Source organism: Schistocerca serialis, chromosome 3 (genome assembly GCF_023864345.2).
Source record: "Schistocerca serialis cubense isolate TAMUIC-IGC-003099 chromosome 3, iqSchSeri2.2, whole genome shotgun sequence".
NCBI classification, from domain to species: Eukaryota; Metazoa; Arthropoda; class Insecta; order Orthoptera; family Acrididae; genus Schistocerca; species Schistocerca serialis.
Window position 1 is genome coordinate 691,680,732 of NC_064640.1, and position 19,556 is coordinate 691,700,287.

General features: G+C 38.9%; 1 protein-coding gene across 1 annotated transcript in view; it reads right to left on the reverse strand.

Moving 5' to 3' along the window:
* Positions 1-8,484: 8,484 nt before the first annotated feature.
* LOC126471093 (myb-like protein X) overlaps positions 8,485-19,556 on the reverse strand; it is a 62,658-nt gene continuing 51,586 nt past the window's right edge. Inside the window, exons 2-4 of the mRNA XM_050099166.1 lie at positions 11,450-11,641; positions 8,817-8,994; positions 8,485-8,648 (exon numbers count right to left, since the gene is read on the reverse strand). Of these exons, the coding sequence (XP_049955123.1) occupies positions 8,485-8,648; positions 8,817-8,994; positions 11,450-11,641 (534 nt within the window). The remainder of the gene's footprint in view (positions 8,649-8,816; positions 8,995-11,449; positions 11,642-19,556) is intronic.

The following is a 19,556-nucleotide window of genomic DNA, read 5'->3' on the forward strand; positions in this document are numbered from 1 at the left end:
TGTGTGTAGGGGGGGGGGGGGCGGAGGAGGAGAGAACTACCATACTGGTGGCGCTGAAAAGTACAAGTATATACATTCCTGGGGTCACTCTTGTAAGGTGAGACACAGCATCTGCTCTTTTCAGTGAAACATAGCAGTGTCCAACAACAAGACATCAACACTGGCACCAGTATGCGTGAGATGCAGGATCAGGTTTGGTAAACGGAGACACGTGTAGCCAAGCCTGGGATGTGAATTCAGCATTATGCACTCAAGAGATGGGTGTCAGAACCCAGTCTCTGGTATTTACGCCACAACTTCTCTGGGAATTAGTCTCTTCCAGCTTACCGAGATCAATATGTAAGAAACTATATGATGTAAAACTAAACAGAACTGGTGATAGAACAATGTCAATGGTGTGGCAATAGAGTAAACAGATGGGGAGCAGTAAAAACTTCACTGGAATGCAGATGAGTACAGTTAAAAATTAATGCAGAGTGGACAACTGCAGTCTTGTTCTCTAAGCAGCTAAAGTAACCATACCATTGACTACAATATTCTTGACCAGTCCAGACTCAGTGTAGGAGCAGGTCAGTTTGCTTATAATGCTCAGCTAGTAACTAATAGTTCCATCAATACCGCTTGAAATAATTCAAGTTACACTGACCCAAGGCAGCATCAAGTAATGTAGCGATGGCTAGTTGTCACTCATGTAGCAGGAATGAGTACGAATTCCATATTCTGTGGGGTCGGCCATATGTCAGTGTGGAAAATAATATCAGTTGTTCTGGACAGTGAAGGTGAAACGATTATGTGCTATTTGTGGGTGTAACCATGAAGATACGAAATGAACAGAGGTCCCACATTATAAATGTCAGGTGAGTAGAAAGTGAGCAATAACCACACTAAGTAAATTGCAGGCTAGTCACCTTAGACTGTAATGGCAGCTACATTAAAGAACAAGTTCATGGGTCATGACATCTTCACTGGTGGCTTAAGAGAAGGACATATTATGCAGCTAAGTGGTACTTAGTTTGCTGAATGTCAGTGCGAAACTTCTTTAAAGCTGTACATTGTAGTCCAGTCAGTGAAGGAAAATTAGGGGGAAAAGTTCATGTAGTTGCAAATTTTTGTATAGTAGTAAGCGATAGTACCACAAAAAACATACTAATAATGCCAAACAGGGGGGTATGGGTGTGAGGCTAAGGGCCATTAAAAGATCAGTTTTTATGCATTTCTTGAATAATTCAAAAACTGCTGCTTCCACTGAAAATGCTCTCCGCGCAAAATCAAACGACATTAAATTTTCTTCAAAAATATCCTATTGGTCTTTCCTCTAAGACTGCAGCAGCTGAATACATCACAGATTATTAAAAATAATGTTTTAATGGTGTAAAATTAATGTTAATTGTTGAATGGCGTGGATAAAAAAAAAAATAAATGTGCATACATCTAAGTGCACTAGCTTCTAATTAAGGGATAACGTATTGGTTCAAATGGCTCTGAGCACTATGGGACTTAACATCTGAGGTCATCAGTCCCCTAGAACTTAGAACTACTTAAACCTAACTAACCTAAGAACATCACACACATCCATGCCCCGAGGCAGGATTCTAACCTGCGACCGTAGCGGTCGCGCGGTTCCAGACTGTAGCACCTAGAACCGCTTGGCCACCCCGGCCGGCTATAACGTGTTGGGGATATAATAGGATGGATGGGGTGGATGAGAGATGTGTGAGGCTGCTGTATTATGGTCATGCACTTTCATCCCTCACAGATCTGCAAACCAAGGCCTGAGCAGCCGATTCCTCACCTATCATAGCGCTCCTAATAACACAGGCTGGCACATCTGCCATTTTGTTTACCGACCAATGCTAAACACAGCACGTAGCTTATGCGAACTGTATTGTTTTGTTCAAGTTTTCTGAAATATTTTAGAAGTGGCCTCCATGGAGCCTTAGATCGTGCTATTTTGAACTTTCATTTTACTCATGTTTGCATCGGTATGTGCATCGCACAACACGGCACTTCTAAACAAATGAAGGCTTGCTTTGTTAAGTTTCTAGGACACACAAGAACTCACTTAAGACTCACACACTACACAGTTCCTTCTCCAAAGTAAAGTACAAGTTACGTGTAAATATGGAAAATGCCTAAAGTTGACAATGGGCACACTATCTGTACTGTTAATTTCAACTTTCTGCATTTTTCCAGATAAATATGAAGTAAACCATTTGTGCACTGTCCCACTCATACCACAATACTTAAACTTACGTAGAATAATTTCATGATTCACACAGTTAAGAACCTTTCAGAGATCAGAAAAAATCCCAATAGGTGGTGTTCGGTTATTCAGAGCATTTAATATTTGATCAGTGAAAGCATATATAGCATTTTGTGTTGGAAGCCATTTTGAAAACCAAGCTGACATTTTGTTAGTACTTCATTTTTACAAATATATGAAGATACATGACGAAGAAATTTCTTCGTCATCTGCAGAGCTAGTTGGCAAAACTGTGGACTCTGACCACAATCTATTGGTTATGACCTGTAGATTAAAACTGAAGAAACTGCAAAAAGGTGGGAATTTAAGGAGATGGGACCTGGATAAACTAAAAGAACCAGAGGTTGTACAGAGATTCAGGGAGAGCATAAGGGAGCAATTGACAGGAATGGGGGAAATAAATACAGTAGAAGAAGAATGGGTAGCTTTGAGGGATGAAGTAGTGAAGGCAGCAGAGGATCAAGTAGGTAAAAAGACGAGGGCTAGTAGAAATCCTTGGGTAACAGAAGAAATATTGAATTTAATTGATGAAAGGAGAAAATATAAAAATGCACTAAGTGAAACAGGCAAAAAGGAATACAAACGTCTCAAAAATGAGATCGACAGGAAGTGCAAAATGGCTAAGCAGGGATGGCTAGAGGACAAATGTAAGGATGTAGAGGCCTATCTCACTAGGGGTAAGATAGATACCGCCTACAGGAAAATTAAAGAGACCTTTGGAGATAAGAGAACGACTTGTATGAATATCAAGAGCTCAGATGGAAACCCAGTTCTAAGCAAAGAAGGGAAAGCAGAAAGGTGGAAGGAGTATATAGAGGGTCTATACAAGGGCGATGTACTTGAGGACAATATTATGGAAATGGAAGAGGATGTAGATGAAGATGAAATGGGAGATATGATACTGCGTGAAGAGTTTGACAGAGCACTGAAAGACCTGAGTCGAAACAAGGCCCCCGGAGTAGACAATATTCCATTGGAACTACTGACGGCCGTGGGAGAGCCAGTCCTGACAAAGCTCTACCATCTGGTGAGCAAGATGTATGAAACAGGCGAAATACCCTCAGACTTCAAGAAGAATATAATAATTCCAATCCCAAAGAAAGCAGGTGTTGACAGATGTGAAAATTACCGAACTATCAGCTTAATAAGTCACAGCTGCAAAATACTAACACGAATTCTTTACAGACGAATGGAAAAACTAGTAGAAGCCAACCTCGGGGAAGATCAGTTTGGATTCCGTAGAAACACTGGAACACGTGAGGCAATACTGACCTTACGACTTATCTTAGAAGAAAGATTAAGGAAAGGCAAACCTACGTTTCTAGCATTTGTAGACTTAGAGAAAGCTTTTGACAATGTTGACTGGAATACTCTCTTTCAAATTCTAAAGGTGGCAGGGGTAAAATACAGGGAGCGAAAGGCTATTTACAATTTGTACAGAAACCAGATGGCAGTTATAAGAGTCGAGGGACATGAAAGGGAAGCAGTGGTTGGGAAGGGAGTAAGACAGGGTTGTAGCCTCTCCCCGATGTTGTTCAATCTGTATATTGAGCAAGCAGTAAAGGAAACAAAAGAAAAATTCGGAGTAGGTATTAAAATTCATGGAGAAGAAATAAAAACTTTGAGGTTCGCCGATGACATTGTAATTCTGTCAGAGACAGCAAAGGACTTGGAAGAGCAGTTGAATGGAATGGACAGTGTCCTGAAAGGAGGATATAAGATGAACATCAACAAAAGCAAAACAAGGATAATGGAATGTAGTCTAATTAAGTCAGGTGATGCTGAGGGAATTAGATTAGGAAATGAGGCACTTAAAGTAGTAAAGGAGTTTTGCTATTTGGGGAGCAAAATAACTGATGATGGTCGAAGTAGAGAGGATATAAAATGTAGGCTGGCAATGGCAAGGAAAGCGTTTCTGAAGAAGAGAAATTTGTTAACATCCAGTATAGATTTAAGTGTCAGGAAGTCATTTCTGAAAGTATTCGTATGGAGTGTAGCCATGTATGGAAGTGAAACATGGACGATAAATAGTTTGGACAAGAAGAGAATAGAAGCTTTCGAAATGTGGTGCTACAGAAGAATGCTGAAGATTAGATGGGTAGATCACATAACTAATGAGGAAGTATTGAATAGGATTGGGGAGAAGAGAAGTTTGTGGCACAACTTGACCAGAAGAAGGGATCGGTTGGTAGGACATGTTCTGAGGCATCAAGGGATCACCAATTTAGTATTGGAGGGCAGCGTGGAGGGTAAAAATCGTAGAGGGAGACCAAGAGATGAATACACTAAGCAGATTCAGAAGGATGTAGGTTGCAGTAGGTACTGGGAGATGAAAAAGCTTGCACAGGATAGAGTAGCATGGAGAGCTGCATCAAACCAGTCTCAGGACTGAAGACCACAACAACAACATGAAGATACTCTTGAATACATTACTTTTTCAAGAATTTTGGCAAAAGTTGTCAGAGCAGAGATTGGATGATAGTTGTTAGCAGCAGACATATCCTCCTTTTTATGCAATGATTTAACAATAGCATATTCCAGTCTATTTGGAAAAATGTTCTTTTTCAGTTAGCTACTACATATGTGGCTGAGAATCCTATTTATCTCTTGGAAACAAGCTTTTAGTACTCTGTTGGAATTGCCATCAGTTCCAGGTGAGCTTTTACTTTTGAGAGAATTTTTAATTTTCCTAATTTAAGTAGGAGAGGTTGGTTGAATTTCAGTTTTATCAAATTGCGTAGGTACTGCCTCCTCCAAACACAGCCTTGCATTTGGTAATGAACAGCTGGATCCTATTTTCCCTACAACAGTTAAAAACTGATTATTAAAAATATTTTCTGCTTCTGACTTTTTGTTTACAAACTTTTCATTGAGTTTGACATAAATACAGTCTTACTGTGCTCTCAGATGTTCTGTTTCCCTTTTAACAATATTCCAGATTGTTTTAATTTTGCTATCAGAGGTGCTAATCTCAGACATAATGCACATACTTCTGGATATTTTAATAACTTTTCTGAATACAGTGTGAATACAATATTTCTTTCTGGATCATTATTCCTTTTAGCTAAAAGATCCATTTCCCTTTTCTGTTTACAAGATATTATTATTCATTTAGTAATCTAAGGCTTATTAGATGGTTTCTTACAGTTACATTTCAGTGTTTTCTTAGGGAAACTGCTTTCAAATATACTCACAAAAGTATCATGAATCCGTTTAAATTTTAAATTAGCATTAGGTTCCCTGTACACCTCATCCCAGTCTAACTGTTGCAAGCTTTCCCTAAAATTTGCAGTTGTTAAATCATTAACTGAATGCACTATTTTGGAGTACTGTTTTGCATTACTGCGTGGAGCTATGTAATATACTGTAAGTAGCTGTGCATTATGATCAGAAAGACCATTCTTAACATTAGAAATTTTTATTTGGTTAACTATCAGACTCTTTCAGAAAATCTACACTGAAATCCCCAGAAACCATTTCCTTCCCTCTGTCTGACAGATAGCACAACAAAGAATGTAAATTTTTGAGTAATAGCTGAAAATTTCCCAGTGTGGAGCTTTACACAGCCACAATGATAAAATTAACATTATTTAATTTAAGCTCTCAGGCACATGCTGCTATATGTTGCTCTACACATAATTTTTCAGTTTCCTCATTTTGTCACACTATGACAAATTGTAACATATATGGCAACTCCTCCTCCTTCCATAGTGTCTACTTACAAGTGCTCAAAGCTTATATCCACCTACATCTACTTCTTGCATATCTGTCACTACATGATGTCTAGACAGGCATAGTGCGTCTATTTCTAAATATTCTATACAAACAAGAAGCTCATTTTTTTTAATCACCTGATATTGTGCTATGATATACTGACACTATTTTTCAATGTACTTTTATGAGAATTTTGCGATTTTTGACATCTCTAGTACCTGCCTGTCAGAGCTTCTCAGTAAGCTTAATTTTTGCTCAATGTTGAAACAGTGGACACTGATCTTAGTCTAAGAAAGATCACTTATCATCACCTATCTACCTCCCCAGCCCCATGATTTAATTAAAAAACACAGATCATATGAAACATTGATTCACAATACAGCTGTTCCACCATCCTGGAGCACCAACAGTCCTTTGTAAGCTTTAATCTCTCATGATATGCCTGTGGCTGCTGTCATCATGCTGACATTCCACCTTATTTTCTGCTTTAGGCCCTGGTCCTTCCATGAAACTTCATTTTGTTGGACCTAAAGCTGTTTATTTATTGAGCTAATAGCTAATGGTTTCAGTCAATTATCACAAAGTTATTGCTTATAACAGTGTGCATTACATTCTAATATAAAAAATGTATTCAAAAGACATTTATAGTTGCTTTACAGTTCTTTACATTTTATTTGATAATAGTTACAGGTATTCAATGTAGTACAAATTTTGTGGCAGCATAAGAGAAATTTTAAAGCTGTCAAGAGTTATTGAAAAGCTATTTTCATGAAAAAAAGTGTACAATATTTCAGATTTCATAATAATTTTCCTTCTCAAAATTAAACATGATATACAGTACACATAACATATAATAAAACTCTTAATTTTAAATGCATCTGCACATGACCATCATTTATGGAATATACAACTCTTGCCATTTTCTGCTTCTTATACACTGAGGCAGATCCAAAGGACCCATTTCGTTGCTTTGTTTCAGACAGATGTTTTGCAATGACTTTGCATCTTACACTCAAATAATAACTTATTTTTTTGTGTTTTACACTGCAACAGTGCTCATGTACACATAATTCTCCTTCTACAAGGAATTCCTCAGAGCCTCGAAAAAGAATTTCAGCTTCTTTACATAACCTGTAAATGCCAGATGATGGCTCCTTAAGTCCTCCTAAATCTGAGTTTTGTATGATATGTGATATTTTCATTTATTTTAGGCATTTCTGGATCTTTAACACAATTAGTAGCATCCATGCGGGATTCACATATTTTCTGCTTCAAAGTAGCACTCATAGAAGCTCCAGCAATATAATACATATCATTTTCAACTGGAGTTGTCAAGTAACCTGTAACCTGTAGCTATTTCAGCTTCTATATCTTCAGTATCATTCTCTTCTTAAGTGGCAAACATTATGGGATCATTTTGTCGACCTTCCCCATATTTAGTACACTTATTGAGACTATCCTCCACACACCGTTGGGTGGCTTGCGGATTATAAATGTAGATGTAGATATATAATAATCCAGTAAATAAATATCACTGTCCAAAGCATGATTTGTGTTTTGCACATGGGAAACAAATTGTGACACACAAATCATGTTTATTATTCTCCTCAACTGTAAAGCAGATGGTTTTATTCCTGCCTTTTTCCTTATTTTTGAAAACACATTTTCTAAGGCATTCTGGGGAAGTCGTCCAGGTACAAGGAATTCATATCCCATACTCAATAGTTCCTTTCCCAGATTAATAGCACTGATTGTTGATAATATGACACCTGTTTTCACAGGCTTCCAACCTTTGCCGAATTCCATGTCCTGGAAGATATTCACAACACTTTCAAGCAACTCAAACTTCCTCTCGTTATTCTTTAGAGTATTGGACCTTTTACGGTACCTGGCAGACATTATGTCAAACCATTCATTCATCACTTGTATCCACCACGCAGTGGTTAGAGCATCCTTGTGCATTTTTCTGAGACATACTGCTTTTTCCAAAACTGCAGCAGTTTTCGGCAGAAAACAACTGAACTGCAGTTGTAACATTGATTTTGGTACAATGTGAAGGAAACGAATGTTCCTCGTCTATGTAGTGCAGAGACCTTAATCCATCCTTTGAACTGTTTTCTATTTCACATAATTCTTTCATAAACGATGATGGAACATTTTTGGATGGCAAATCATGTTCTTTACAAATATCTTCTGGTAAAGTTAGGACATGAGATAAGAAAGAAGAACGAATATTCTTTAATAAATGTGTTGGATCTGAAAGAACATGTATTGTTTCCTTATCATCTGCTGTGAAAGAAGTATTTTTGTCCCTTCTATTAACGTTCACACCTAAAGCATTGCACAATTCCTTGTAGATGTCCGCATCTGAGACTACTGTTTTAACTTTTAACCCTACAGCTGTAGCAGCCTGGACAGTGGACAATACACGTCTTTATATCTGACCCATTAGTAGATGTACCAGTTATTTTGTAGGCCACTATCTGCTTCCATGGCGTTTTTAATCCTCAGAGAAGAACACCTGTGTAATGGTTTCCTGTTACTTCTTTAGCATCTAATGTTACATTTCCTACAAACTTCTTGCTTATGTTATCAAAATCCTTTGTACCACTAATTTCCATCTCATCAATGCTCATACAGCACATTCTACTATTTTCATCCACTGCTTCAACTTAGTTTTGCAGAAGTGTCATCAGTGAATTAATAACACCAAAATCTACCTTTATACCCTAAATTCTCCCATTCAGAGTGCTGCATGATGATGGATATTTAGTGTCTCTCAAATAATTATATCCTGTCTTCCCCAACTGGAAACCTCATTTGAGTCCTTTTGTAATACCTGCATCAGACCACTGTTTAATAGCATTTGCATTTTTTCTTGTATTAGAAATTTGTTCCGCTGAGAGAAATGAGAGGCTTCCCTTGTCTTCTTCCACTTCTTTTTTTAACTTTAGATGCTCTGCCTCCAATTCTGCTACTATTCGCTTTAATGCAGCCACTGTTTCTGTTTCTGCAGCCTAGAAATACAAAAGAAAATGCATACATACAAAAAAATTGTATCACAATATCAAACGAAACATCACTTTATAATAATACTATTACACATGTTATACTGAAATAGTAACTAAGCGATGTTGAAATATACAAGAATGTTACAAATCACTTGAACACTTCAATAAAAATATATTTTTGTCTAAAACATACTTCATTCACGTCCAATCAATTTAGGTTATAACTACACCTGTATTTAACACTGCATTATAATTTTTTAACATTTTAATCTGTTAAAAATTGTTACATCACTATTTTGCAATTCTTTCTTTTCAAATTTACTATATGTGGTCACTACCTAAGGAGCAAATTTTAGTAAAGTGGAATGTATATATCAATTTATTTCAGTTGTGAAGATGAGACAAGAACATACAGCTGTTTCTTCATTTGAAGGCAGTATTGCAGTAATGTTAATAGATTGCTTCACACTGCAAGCATCTGGAATATTTTGGGTTTGACTGCGAGCTCAAGTCTGCCCTCTGCAGCTGGAGCTAGCAGTCATGTGTGTGAGCTGGGTGAATGTGTGTGCGTGTGTTTTCTATGCTGGACAAAGGCCTTATGGCCTAAAGCTAGCATGCAAATAGTCTTTTGTATATGTCTGTCACAGCTCAACATCTCCTCTTGGTGGTGAGTAGCAAACTGTCATTCCTATATATTGCACACTACATTTTGCTTAGAAGAAGTGGGACTCATTGTTGTGGGTAAATGACATGTCAAAAAAATACAATGTCTTATAAAGAAAAATGTATTATTTTTCATTTTGTTTTTCAAAAGTAGAGTGTCATGAAGACATTTTTGAAAGTCTTTGTAAGCAGAGTACTTTTAGACAGGTTTTCATGCACAAATGATACTTTGTACAGTCACCAATCACATGGCATTTCCCATCACCAGAAACACACACACAAAACCAGAGTATTCATGTGTATATTAATGAATTACATTAATTTTATCTGTGAAAAGAACAATAAGTAAGGAAATGTATTATGAACTAATTTTGTTGAATCAAAGAAAAGCTATCTTGTGGTGGGGTAATACCATCATGAATTTTCAAAGGAGGAGTGCAAAAAATGAAAAAATAGCCATTTAGGAAAACTCACAAAAGAAACCAGCTTTATCCTATTTCCCCAACCATACACATTTAAAAACATTATTTGGTTCAAACAATAAATTTTTGTTGATCTTCTTGTGTATGTATGTAAGTTTGGTACTAAGAATATTTTGTTATACGTTTTGCAACACAAAATCAGTAAAAGTTACGTATTGGAACCCTATTGGATTTTTCAAAATGGTGCAGATGTAAACGTTATGCTTACAAACCAGCCAGTTTTGCTACCACTGCCTTCATGTGGCTTTCACATTCGCTGGCTTTGCCATCTCACAATCAAACTGTTGCCTCGAAACCTAACCTAAATCTCAGGCTGCACTACAGATCAGTCAGTTACCACAACATGGATTTGAAGGGGTCCAATATCAGATTTTAGCCAAAATGTCTGACTATCGTACCTATTGCACCTGCTTATTATTATTATCATACATAATCTTAAACAGCAGAAATAACACCTGTTCGTTATATTAACACAGGTTTCCTTCATTCAGAATTTAAATTGATTATTGACTGTTTCATGTCTTTGGTTTTAACTGTTGTTGCATATTTATTCATCATATTAGATCACTTTTTATCCCTAGTTATACATTTATCTAGCAAATTTTATACATTTATCTAGCGACAAAAAGTGATCTAATATGATGAATAAATATGCAACAACAGTTAAAACCCAAGACATGAAACACTCAATAATCTAAATTTAACTTCTGTATGAAGTGAGTCTCTGTGAATATAATGATCAGGTGTTATTTGTGCGTTTTAATTTAGGTATAATAATAATAATAATGGTAATAAGCAGGTGCAATAGGTATAATAGTCAAATTTTGTGTTTCAAAATGTTTAACTGCTTATTCATTTATCTTGATTAAAGGAGAGATTGATTGATAGGACACATTTTGAGACATCAAGGGATCACCAATTTAGTATTGGAGGGAAGTGTGGGGGATAAAAACTATAGTGGGAGACCAAGAGATGAGTAGAGTAGGCAGGTTCAAAAGGATGTAGGTTGCAGTAGTTATTCTGAGATGAAGAGGCTTGCACAGGATAGAGTGGCGTAGAGAGCTGCATCAAACCAGTGTCCGGACTGACGACCACAACATGAACAACAACAACAACAACATACATTTACCAAAATAAAAAATTACAAGTATTTATGAGAATGAAGTTTATATGAGTGACTGGATGAGGGTCACATTTGAATGGAGTTGGATATGAAAAAATACATTAAATTTTTTTCTTCCACTATTTAAATACAGAGTAATTAAATATCCTGAATAATGATAAAAAGAAAACATGCACAATACAACTGCACTTACTTTAGATTTTGATGCTGTTGAAGTTCTGTTCAAAAGTATCCCTGGTTTTGGCAAGCCAATTCCTTTCTTACGCTTATTGGACAGATTTTGCGAAGGATTAAGGACATCAAAAACTGTTGAAACTGCTGTTAATTTTAGTCTTTTCCAGCCATATTGTCTGTGAGGCTCAAACTGAGACTCTTCAATGTGTGCCTGTAATTTGTTGTTTGTTGAATTTTTCTTTAATTCTTGTAACTAAGAGCTATAAATAAAATTTTACTGTTGTTTTTATCGTGATAAAAAACTCTTAGAGAGAGGATTACTGAAATACTTAAGCTAAACACAGAAATTAACAACTCTGAAGACACTGCACTAAAGACTGCTTATGCATACATAATTAACACAAGAAAATGTGGAAGTATACAAAGGAACGACCTCACAAGAATATCAAAACACAAGTTTGACACTTATCAGTGCTTTTAAACTCTATTTACGTAATTTGTTTTTGTGTATGTGCATGTGCATGTGTGTGTGTGTGTGTGTGTGTGTGTGTGTGTGTGTGTGTGTGTGTGTGTGTGTGTGTGTGTGTAAAAAAAATTATATAGGTCAGCATTTACAAGTAATATAAATCAAGTATATAAATAAAGATTTTGACCAGCTGATTCTGCTAAACTTTCAGTGCTATGTTTCAAACTGAAATATATGACTAGACAAGTTCTGGTACATACATTGTTGTAGGATGAGCTCAATACCACACAGCTGAGTATTTTCTGAGCTCATTTATTTTCCTCTCATAGTGATGTAAACTTGTGTATGTTTCTGTATATTAGCTTTTCTTGAATGATATGAGGTACTTATTTCAGGCAATACCAAATGCCCATCTCAAGATAGACCACAACATACTACAGGCCTACTAACCCTACAGACACAGCAACAAACATTACTGCAGAGGCACTGTCATTATCGAAGTTCGTCATTGTGAGTTCTGGGGGGCGATCTGATATCGATGACATTATTGAAATACAAGCCTAGGTCACTTAAAACTGTTTAGATGACCAGTTTCAGCAGAATTAAACTGAGTATAGCTTTTGACGTGACCTAGGCACTATCAACCCAAGGGCTTAATGTTTTACATTATGTGTTCCTATTGTGAAACGCCAATGGTGGAACTGGCGAGCTTTCTCAACTTTAAAAATAGCAGGTAGTTCTGAAGTATTATGATTACTATTGTGATACAGATCCGATGAAGGCTTAATTCTGCAAAAAACGGTCATCTAAATAAAAGTCTTAAGCGATTGTGGCTTGTATTTGATTAATGACTGTCAATATACTACAAGACGCACATACTATACTCTAAATACTATATGTTAAGAAATGTTTTTCTGTGTTATGATGTTTTGGGGATGCTAACTCCCCACATGCAGAATTTCTGTTAAGAGGCAGTACTTTCAAAATAGCTAAACAGAAACATACATTCAAATATCACATACGATTTTTACTATTAAATATTGCTTCAGGTCATAATAAATATTATTTACTTGCAATACATAACTTGCGCTCCATCTGGGTTCCCAGTTTTCGCGACACCAGTTAACAGTTCATTTTTTTCTTCTCTCTGAATCTTCTGGGAAACGAACGATTCTAAATCCACTTCTAGAATGGTTAAAAGAGTTTATGGCAGCACAACAATCCATAATTTCCATCCTAAAGTGCCGTGACGCAAATCCTATAGCACCGAAGAACATTTACATTTAAGAGCTCTGGGAAACAAAAAGGTTGAATGCGCCAGCTTGTACTTACAGGAGCCTTAGTCTACCCCACTATGTTACAAAAACAACTACAAGGTATTTTACAAAGTTATACTGATCCATTCACACCATGTTTTATGAATCACTGGCGACACAGTACCAGACATGCTCTGGGGGATGTTTACTTTCCACAAAGTGTGTTAACGCTACATGGAATAGAAGTATGTGTTATTAATAGTAGAAAAGCAAGAAACACATATTCATAGAATCTACCTAAATCTCTGCAAACTGTTCCACACTGTTTGAGAGGAAATTGATTCTTAGTAATCCAGTATGGGAGCTGTGGTTCTATGGTCAGTGGATCGTCTCAGTACAGCTGACTCTACAAGTGCCAGGATTTCCTGAATGGAAGGTGTTTATGTAGTGTACCAGTAACACAGTTAATGGTCAGAGAAGTGCAGTAACTTTCTGGTCAGTCATTAATTCACCTCCAAGTGACTATAACACAGTAACACAGCTTTACAATTTACTGCCAATAATAGACAATAGAGAGATGCTACATTTACCAATCCAATCCTTTTCCATCCAACACTATATAGGTCACTGACAACATGACACAAATGAAATACTTCTCAGCCGTTGTTTATAGCAAACATATTTCACATAACAGCTCACTTAACAACTGCAAATAAGTACTCAATAAACTGCAAGTAACACCGCTACACACTGTTCAGCCAGAACATTATGATCACATTCTATCGATATAAACCTGTCAAGGTGATAGCAGTGTCATCTGGTGAGGAATGACTGCTAGTTGGACACATGTACGTTGCATGTAGTATCAGTGAGCATGCTGTCTGTGTGTAGACTGTGGAAGGCATGCGATCTATCTGAGTTTGACAGAGGGCAAATTGTGATGGCCTAGAAGCTCAGCACAAGCATTTCAGAAACTGCACTATTTGCCAGCTGCTCAAGGAGTTCTGTGGTGAGTGTCGTCAACCCATGGTGAAACCACAGTGAAACCACATACATATGTCATGGGATTGGGCAGCCACTCCACATAACAAATATTAGATGTTATAAGGTTGGCAGACTGGTAAAACAGGACAGGTGGCAAACTGTGGTAGAACTAACATCAGACTTTAATGCTGGGCAGAGTACAATTGTGCACTGAGCACTTCTAAAAGTGGGCTTCTGCAGCTGATGACCCATGCATGTGCCAATGTTAACATCATGCCAGCAGCAGTTATGACTGAAATGGGCACATAACCGTCAGTACTGGATGCTGCCACAGTGTCAGTACTGTAGGGTCTGATGAATCTTCATACCTTCTTCATCATGCTGATGGAAGGGCTTGAATCCATCGTCGTATAGGGTAACAGCCCCTTGACAGCTGTACTGTGGGACAGAGACAGGCTGGCAGCAGCTCCATTATACTCTGGGGAACACTCACATGGGTCCAATGGAGCTCGTGCAAGGCACCATGACAGCCAAGGATTATTGTACAATGGTTGCAGACCATGTACTCCCCTTCATGACCATCAAGTTTCTAGATGCCAGTGGCATTTTTCACTGAGATAATGAGGCATGTCACAAGTGTAGGGGTGTGATGGAGTGGTTTGAGGAACACAGTGGAGAGTTACAGTTGATGTACTGGCTCCCCAACTCACCAGTTGTGCACCCGATCGAACAAATCTGGGATGTGATTGAACATTGTGTCAGAGTTCATTGCCAGCCTCCCCAGAATTTACCAAAATTAGGTGACATGCATGTACAGAGGCAGTGCCAACTCCCTCCAGTGACCTACCGAGGCCTTATTACTTCCATGACCTGATGCGTCGAAGTTGTTATCCATGCTAATGGTGGACATGCTGGCTATTAGGTAGGTGATCATAATTTTCTGGCTGATCAGTGTATAAACATGAGTTCAGTCAATTCGACCACTTACATAAGAAAGCTGGACAGGATATGGTGGGAATGAATAGACTGTTTAAAATAAAAAAATAATGTGAGAAGTTCCCTTTCCCAGAAGACAACTACAACTGCTCTACAGAATTACTAAGAATCAAATTTCCCTCCAGTAGTGTAGAAAAGTGAGGGGAGATTTACATAGATTCAGTCATTATGTATTTCTTAGTTTTATTAGTTATTCATATCTGTATTCTGTGTTGCGTCAAAGCACTTTGTATAAAATAATGTCCCCACCGGTGTGTCTATCCAGTGTGATACATGTGATTCATAAGACAAGCTGTGAAAGAGTTGGTATAACTTTGTGTAACACCCTATAGTTGCTTCTTTTAACATAGTAGGGTAGAGAGTGGGGACTCACCTAATCACTCTTTAGCTTGGAGATCTAAGAGCGAGAGAAGTGTGAGTCTGCAATCTGTTAACCTATGCTCTCTCATCTATCCTCCACCACCCATTCCCCTGCAGCATGTCATACCCCAACATTCAATTTATCACTTAATATGGATCTACTGTACTGAGATGAGGTGCACACATTTACTATTTGTCCTTAACCCGTTTCATTTAACAAAAAACATTAATTTTATACACAGTCTGTCAATCTACCATCCACACTGCATCTACCCTCCACCATCCACTCCCCTCCAGAATGTCATACCACCAAAAACCCAATTTATTGCTTAATACGGCTCTCCTCTACTCAGATGAGCTAATACATTTACCATTTGTCCTTTACTCATTTAATTTAACAATAAACATTAATCTTATACTATTCAAACACTGTTTTAACACTACAATTTCTCCTACCCCTGCAAAGCAGAAACTAACACTCCTAAGGAAAAAATGAATATAATCTTATTTATAGGAAAATTAATGTTATTCAATTTTGTACTGGGAAACATTTTCGCTAGAAGCTGTTGTTTTTGACTTATTGAAGTAAAACTGTAAAAACTGACCTTTCAATGCCCCCTCCCCCATCCCTGCATTGACACCTCATGGTTAGGATTTTTAAAGTGTAGTTCAGGGCCTTTTCTCCTACCATTATACAAAAATTTATGAGTAGACGAATCTTTTAATGTACTTGAGCTTTTTTGGTCTTTGTTAACTGGGCTGTTGTAGGATTGGTTAGTGATGAGTATAAGAGAAAGTTGTGTTACATGACGATGATGCAGGTGGAGCATCTAAGAGCGATACTGAAATAAACCTAGAGGACAAAAGCGAAGTTGAATATGTTGGATGTTGTGGGCAGGGAATTGCACCAGTTAATACCACTGTCTTAAAACTACAAGAAATAACAAATAATAGTGCGAATTTTTACTGAGAGTTTTTTGTTGGTGCCAGAAATTCATCATTTATGCCAGTGTTGCCAGTAATTATAAATCAGAAGAACCTATACAGAGTACTTCAAGTTGGATAGGTGTTCAGGGGTTTAATTATGCTCACTCTTCTCTATTGGAATAACAGAGAAGTGATGGTGGTCATGAAACCTGGGGCTCGTGAGAATGTCATTTACAGTGCATGAAAACACGTTGAAAATACACTGCCAAAAAAACTAAAGGATTACTTTCTGAAACCCCAACATTTTCCTCCACTGCAACACAAGTTCGAATATCCCTAAAAGGTGCCTACAACCATTCTATGTAATGGGGCAAAAGCATAGCGCCCTGTGACACCGCCCTCAGGCTCAGCACACTTCAAACATCAAGGGTCGACACATGCAAGGAAAATACCTCGGCTCAGAAGTTCATGTGAGATATAAGGTGGGTTAATGATAGTAGCAGGGTAATGGTGGCACGAGAACATTTTGTTTGCGCAGGTTGCATACAGTCAGGAGAAAGCATATATTCAGGGGGCAAGCATACGTTCAGAGGCCAAGCTATTGTTATGCTAATTGATTTATGGCACCCTGTGGGTTGATTTATAATGCCCTTTGGATAATCTGTCCTTCTGAGAAACACCCCCTCCATTCCCCTCCCCTCTTGCTCCTCTACCCTTCTTGGAAATCCCCTCGCTGATGATAGCACACTTTTGACATGAAATTAATTGATTGCTGAATCAGTCACTTACTCCCTCTTCTTATGCGAAATTCTACAGCACTTATCTCTTGTGTAGGTCAGGAGTTTAAACAGGAGACCAGGATGCTACATGCAGTCATAGGCCTTTTCGTGGTCTATAAATGCAAAAATGGCGAAGTTACAAGAGTTAAGTTGGAGGGAGAGGAGATGGGTGAGGCATAGGAGTTGGTCATTGGCAGAGAAGGAAAGTTGAAAGCCACATTGGGTGTTGGGGAGGAGGTGGTGTTGATGGAGGTGGCGATGAATCAGCCCAGTAGGGATGGATTCTAAGAGTTTGCTGAACACCAAGGTGAGACATATAGGGTGACAGGAAGAGGCATCAGATTGAGGCTTGTGAGGTTTGGGGAACATCAGGATATGGGAAGTTTTCCACAGGTCGGGGTAGAGGCTGGTGGCAAGGATTACATTGTAGAGATCGGTAAGGACTGCAAGGAGGGAGGGAGGGAGGGCAGTGTTTGAGGTGGCAGTAGGTAATGTGGTCATGGCCGTGGGCAGTAATGCATTTAGTGCGGAGTATGAGGATGATGTCCTTTGTAGTGATGAGAGTGTTAAGTTCTGATGGTGATGTGTGGCCCAAGTACTGGAAGCTTGGAGCAAAGGGAGAAGTGTTCAATGAATCTGGGAAAAGGGAATAATCAAATTGGGGATCATCTGGAATGGAAAAGACTTCGTATAGGTGGGGGGAAAAGTCAGTCAAGTGAGGTTGTCATGAAAGGGAGGCTTATCATGGGGGAGAGGGTATTGCAGGGTAGGATGGTTTCCAGTAAGGCGTTGGAAAGCAGGCAAAACTTAGAAGAGTTTATTGGGAGTGTGGCATTGAGTTGTGTGCATGTGTATCACCAGGTATGGCATTTCGTTGCAGTAAACATATTGCGGATGTGTCATTGTAACTGCTGGTGGCGAGGGAGTGCATCCCGCTCATGAGTGTGGAGGAAGAATCAGTACTCAATGGGTTCATGCCCTGTGCGGGCAGGGCTGGGCAGTGAGGGTGGATGGCTTTGGCAGGAATATGGGTGGGTATGGCGTCAGTCAAGGTCTGTTGGAGGTAGGTAGTGGTACGGGAGATTTCATTGGGAGATTGGCTGGTAAGGTTGTGGCATTCGTCCTGGGTGTGTATGGAGTCCTAATAGGCATCCCAGTTGGCATGGGAGTATTCATGGAAACCTTTAGGGGGAACATCAGGTCGAGGGACAGGGCAGGGATGGCGAGCATCAGAGACAGTGAGGAGGTTGGGGGCGTCGTTGCTGCCAATGAGGTCAAGGACTTCTGCAGCGATGCTCCCAAAGAGGTTGGGAGTGATTAGGATTATGTTAGGAGTGGTGTTGGATTCGGGGTGGGTGTGTTTGGGGAGGGGAACCATCTCCTTGGAGGGTGGTGATAAATTGATGCCACTGCTGGAGGTCGGCAGGAGCACGGCTGTTGATATTGAGGTCTGCGGCATCAAGTAACTGGAGAAGTTGCGATCAGTATGGGCCAGAAAATTATACGGCATGGGGGTGCGAGGGTAGATGTAGATGGTGGCACATGTGACAGGAAGGGTGGTAAAGAAGAGGCTGAGGGTGAGATTATTGAGGAGAAGTTGGAGCAGAAAAGGGAAGTGTTTAAGGTGGCTGATAGCAACCCCATCATGCATTAGGGGGTACGAATTATCAGTGCAGCGGAGGATGTAAGAGGCTGTGGAGATGGAGAGACCGGGTTGGAGGAAAGTTTCATTTAGTATGAAGGCATACACGAAGTATTGATTAAGGGTGTGCAGGAAGAGGTGTTTGTGGGTTGGCAGGGAGTGTATATTATGGTAAAGGATACTATAATGTTGCCATGCCATGATAGGAGGGATTTAGTTGCGGTTGGTGAGTGGGATGAAGGTGAGGTGGGCTTGATTGTGGGAGTAGGTGGCATAGGTGGTGAAGTGAAAGACAGAACGGGCAGTGAGGGTGATTTGGGAAATGGTTTGGGAGCGTTGGAATGGGTGGATGTTTTGTAGCACAATGGTGAAGAAACGGATGATGTCCTCTGCAGTAGGATGAAGGTGGAGGGAGTTGTTTGGGTGGATGGGATCATCTACTGGACAGACAGGGATGGTGAGCTCTGGGGTGACATGAGGAGGCTTTGTTTTGCATTTATACAGATGGGGCCAAGTCAGAGTTTGCTCTTTGTTTTTGTTTTCAAATACTTCCTCTGTGGCAAAAAAATGATGAGCTGGCGAACCTTTGTTGCTATATGTTAAACAAACATATTGTATTCGACAGTAACCCAAAAGAAGTGTTAGTTACTACACATACTGAATGAAATGAATACTACTGTGAGATCGCCTGCATTGGATCATACAGACATAAGTCC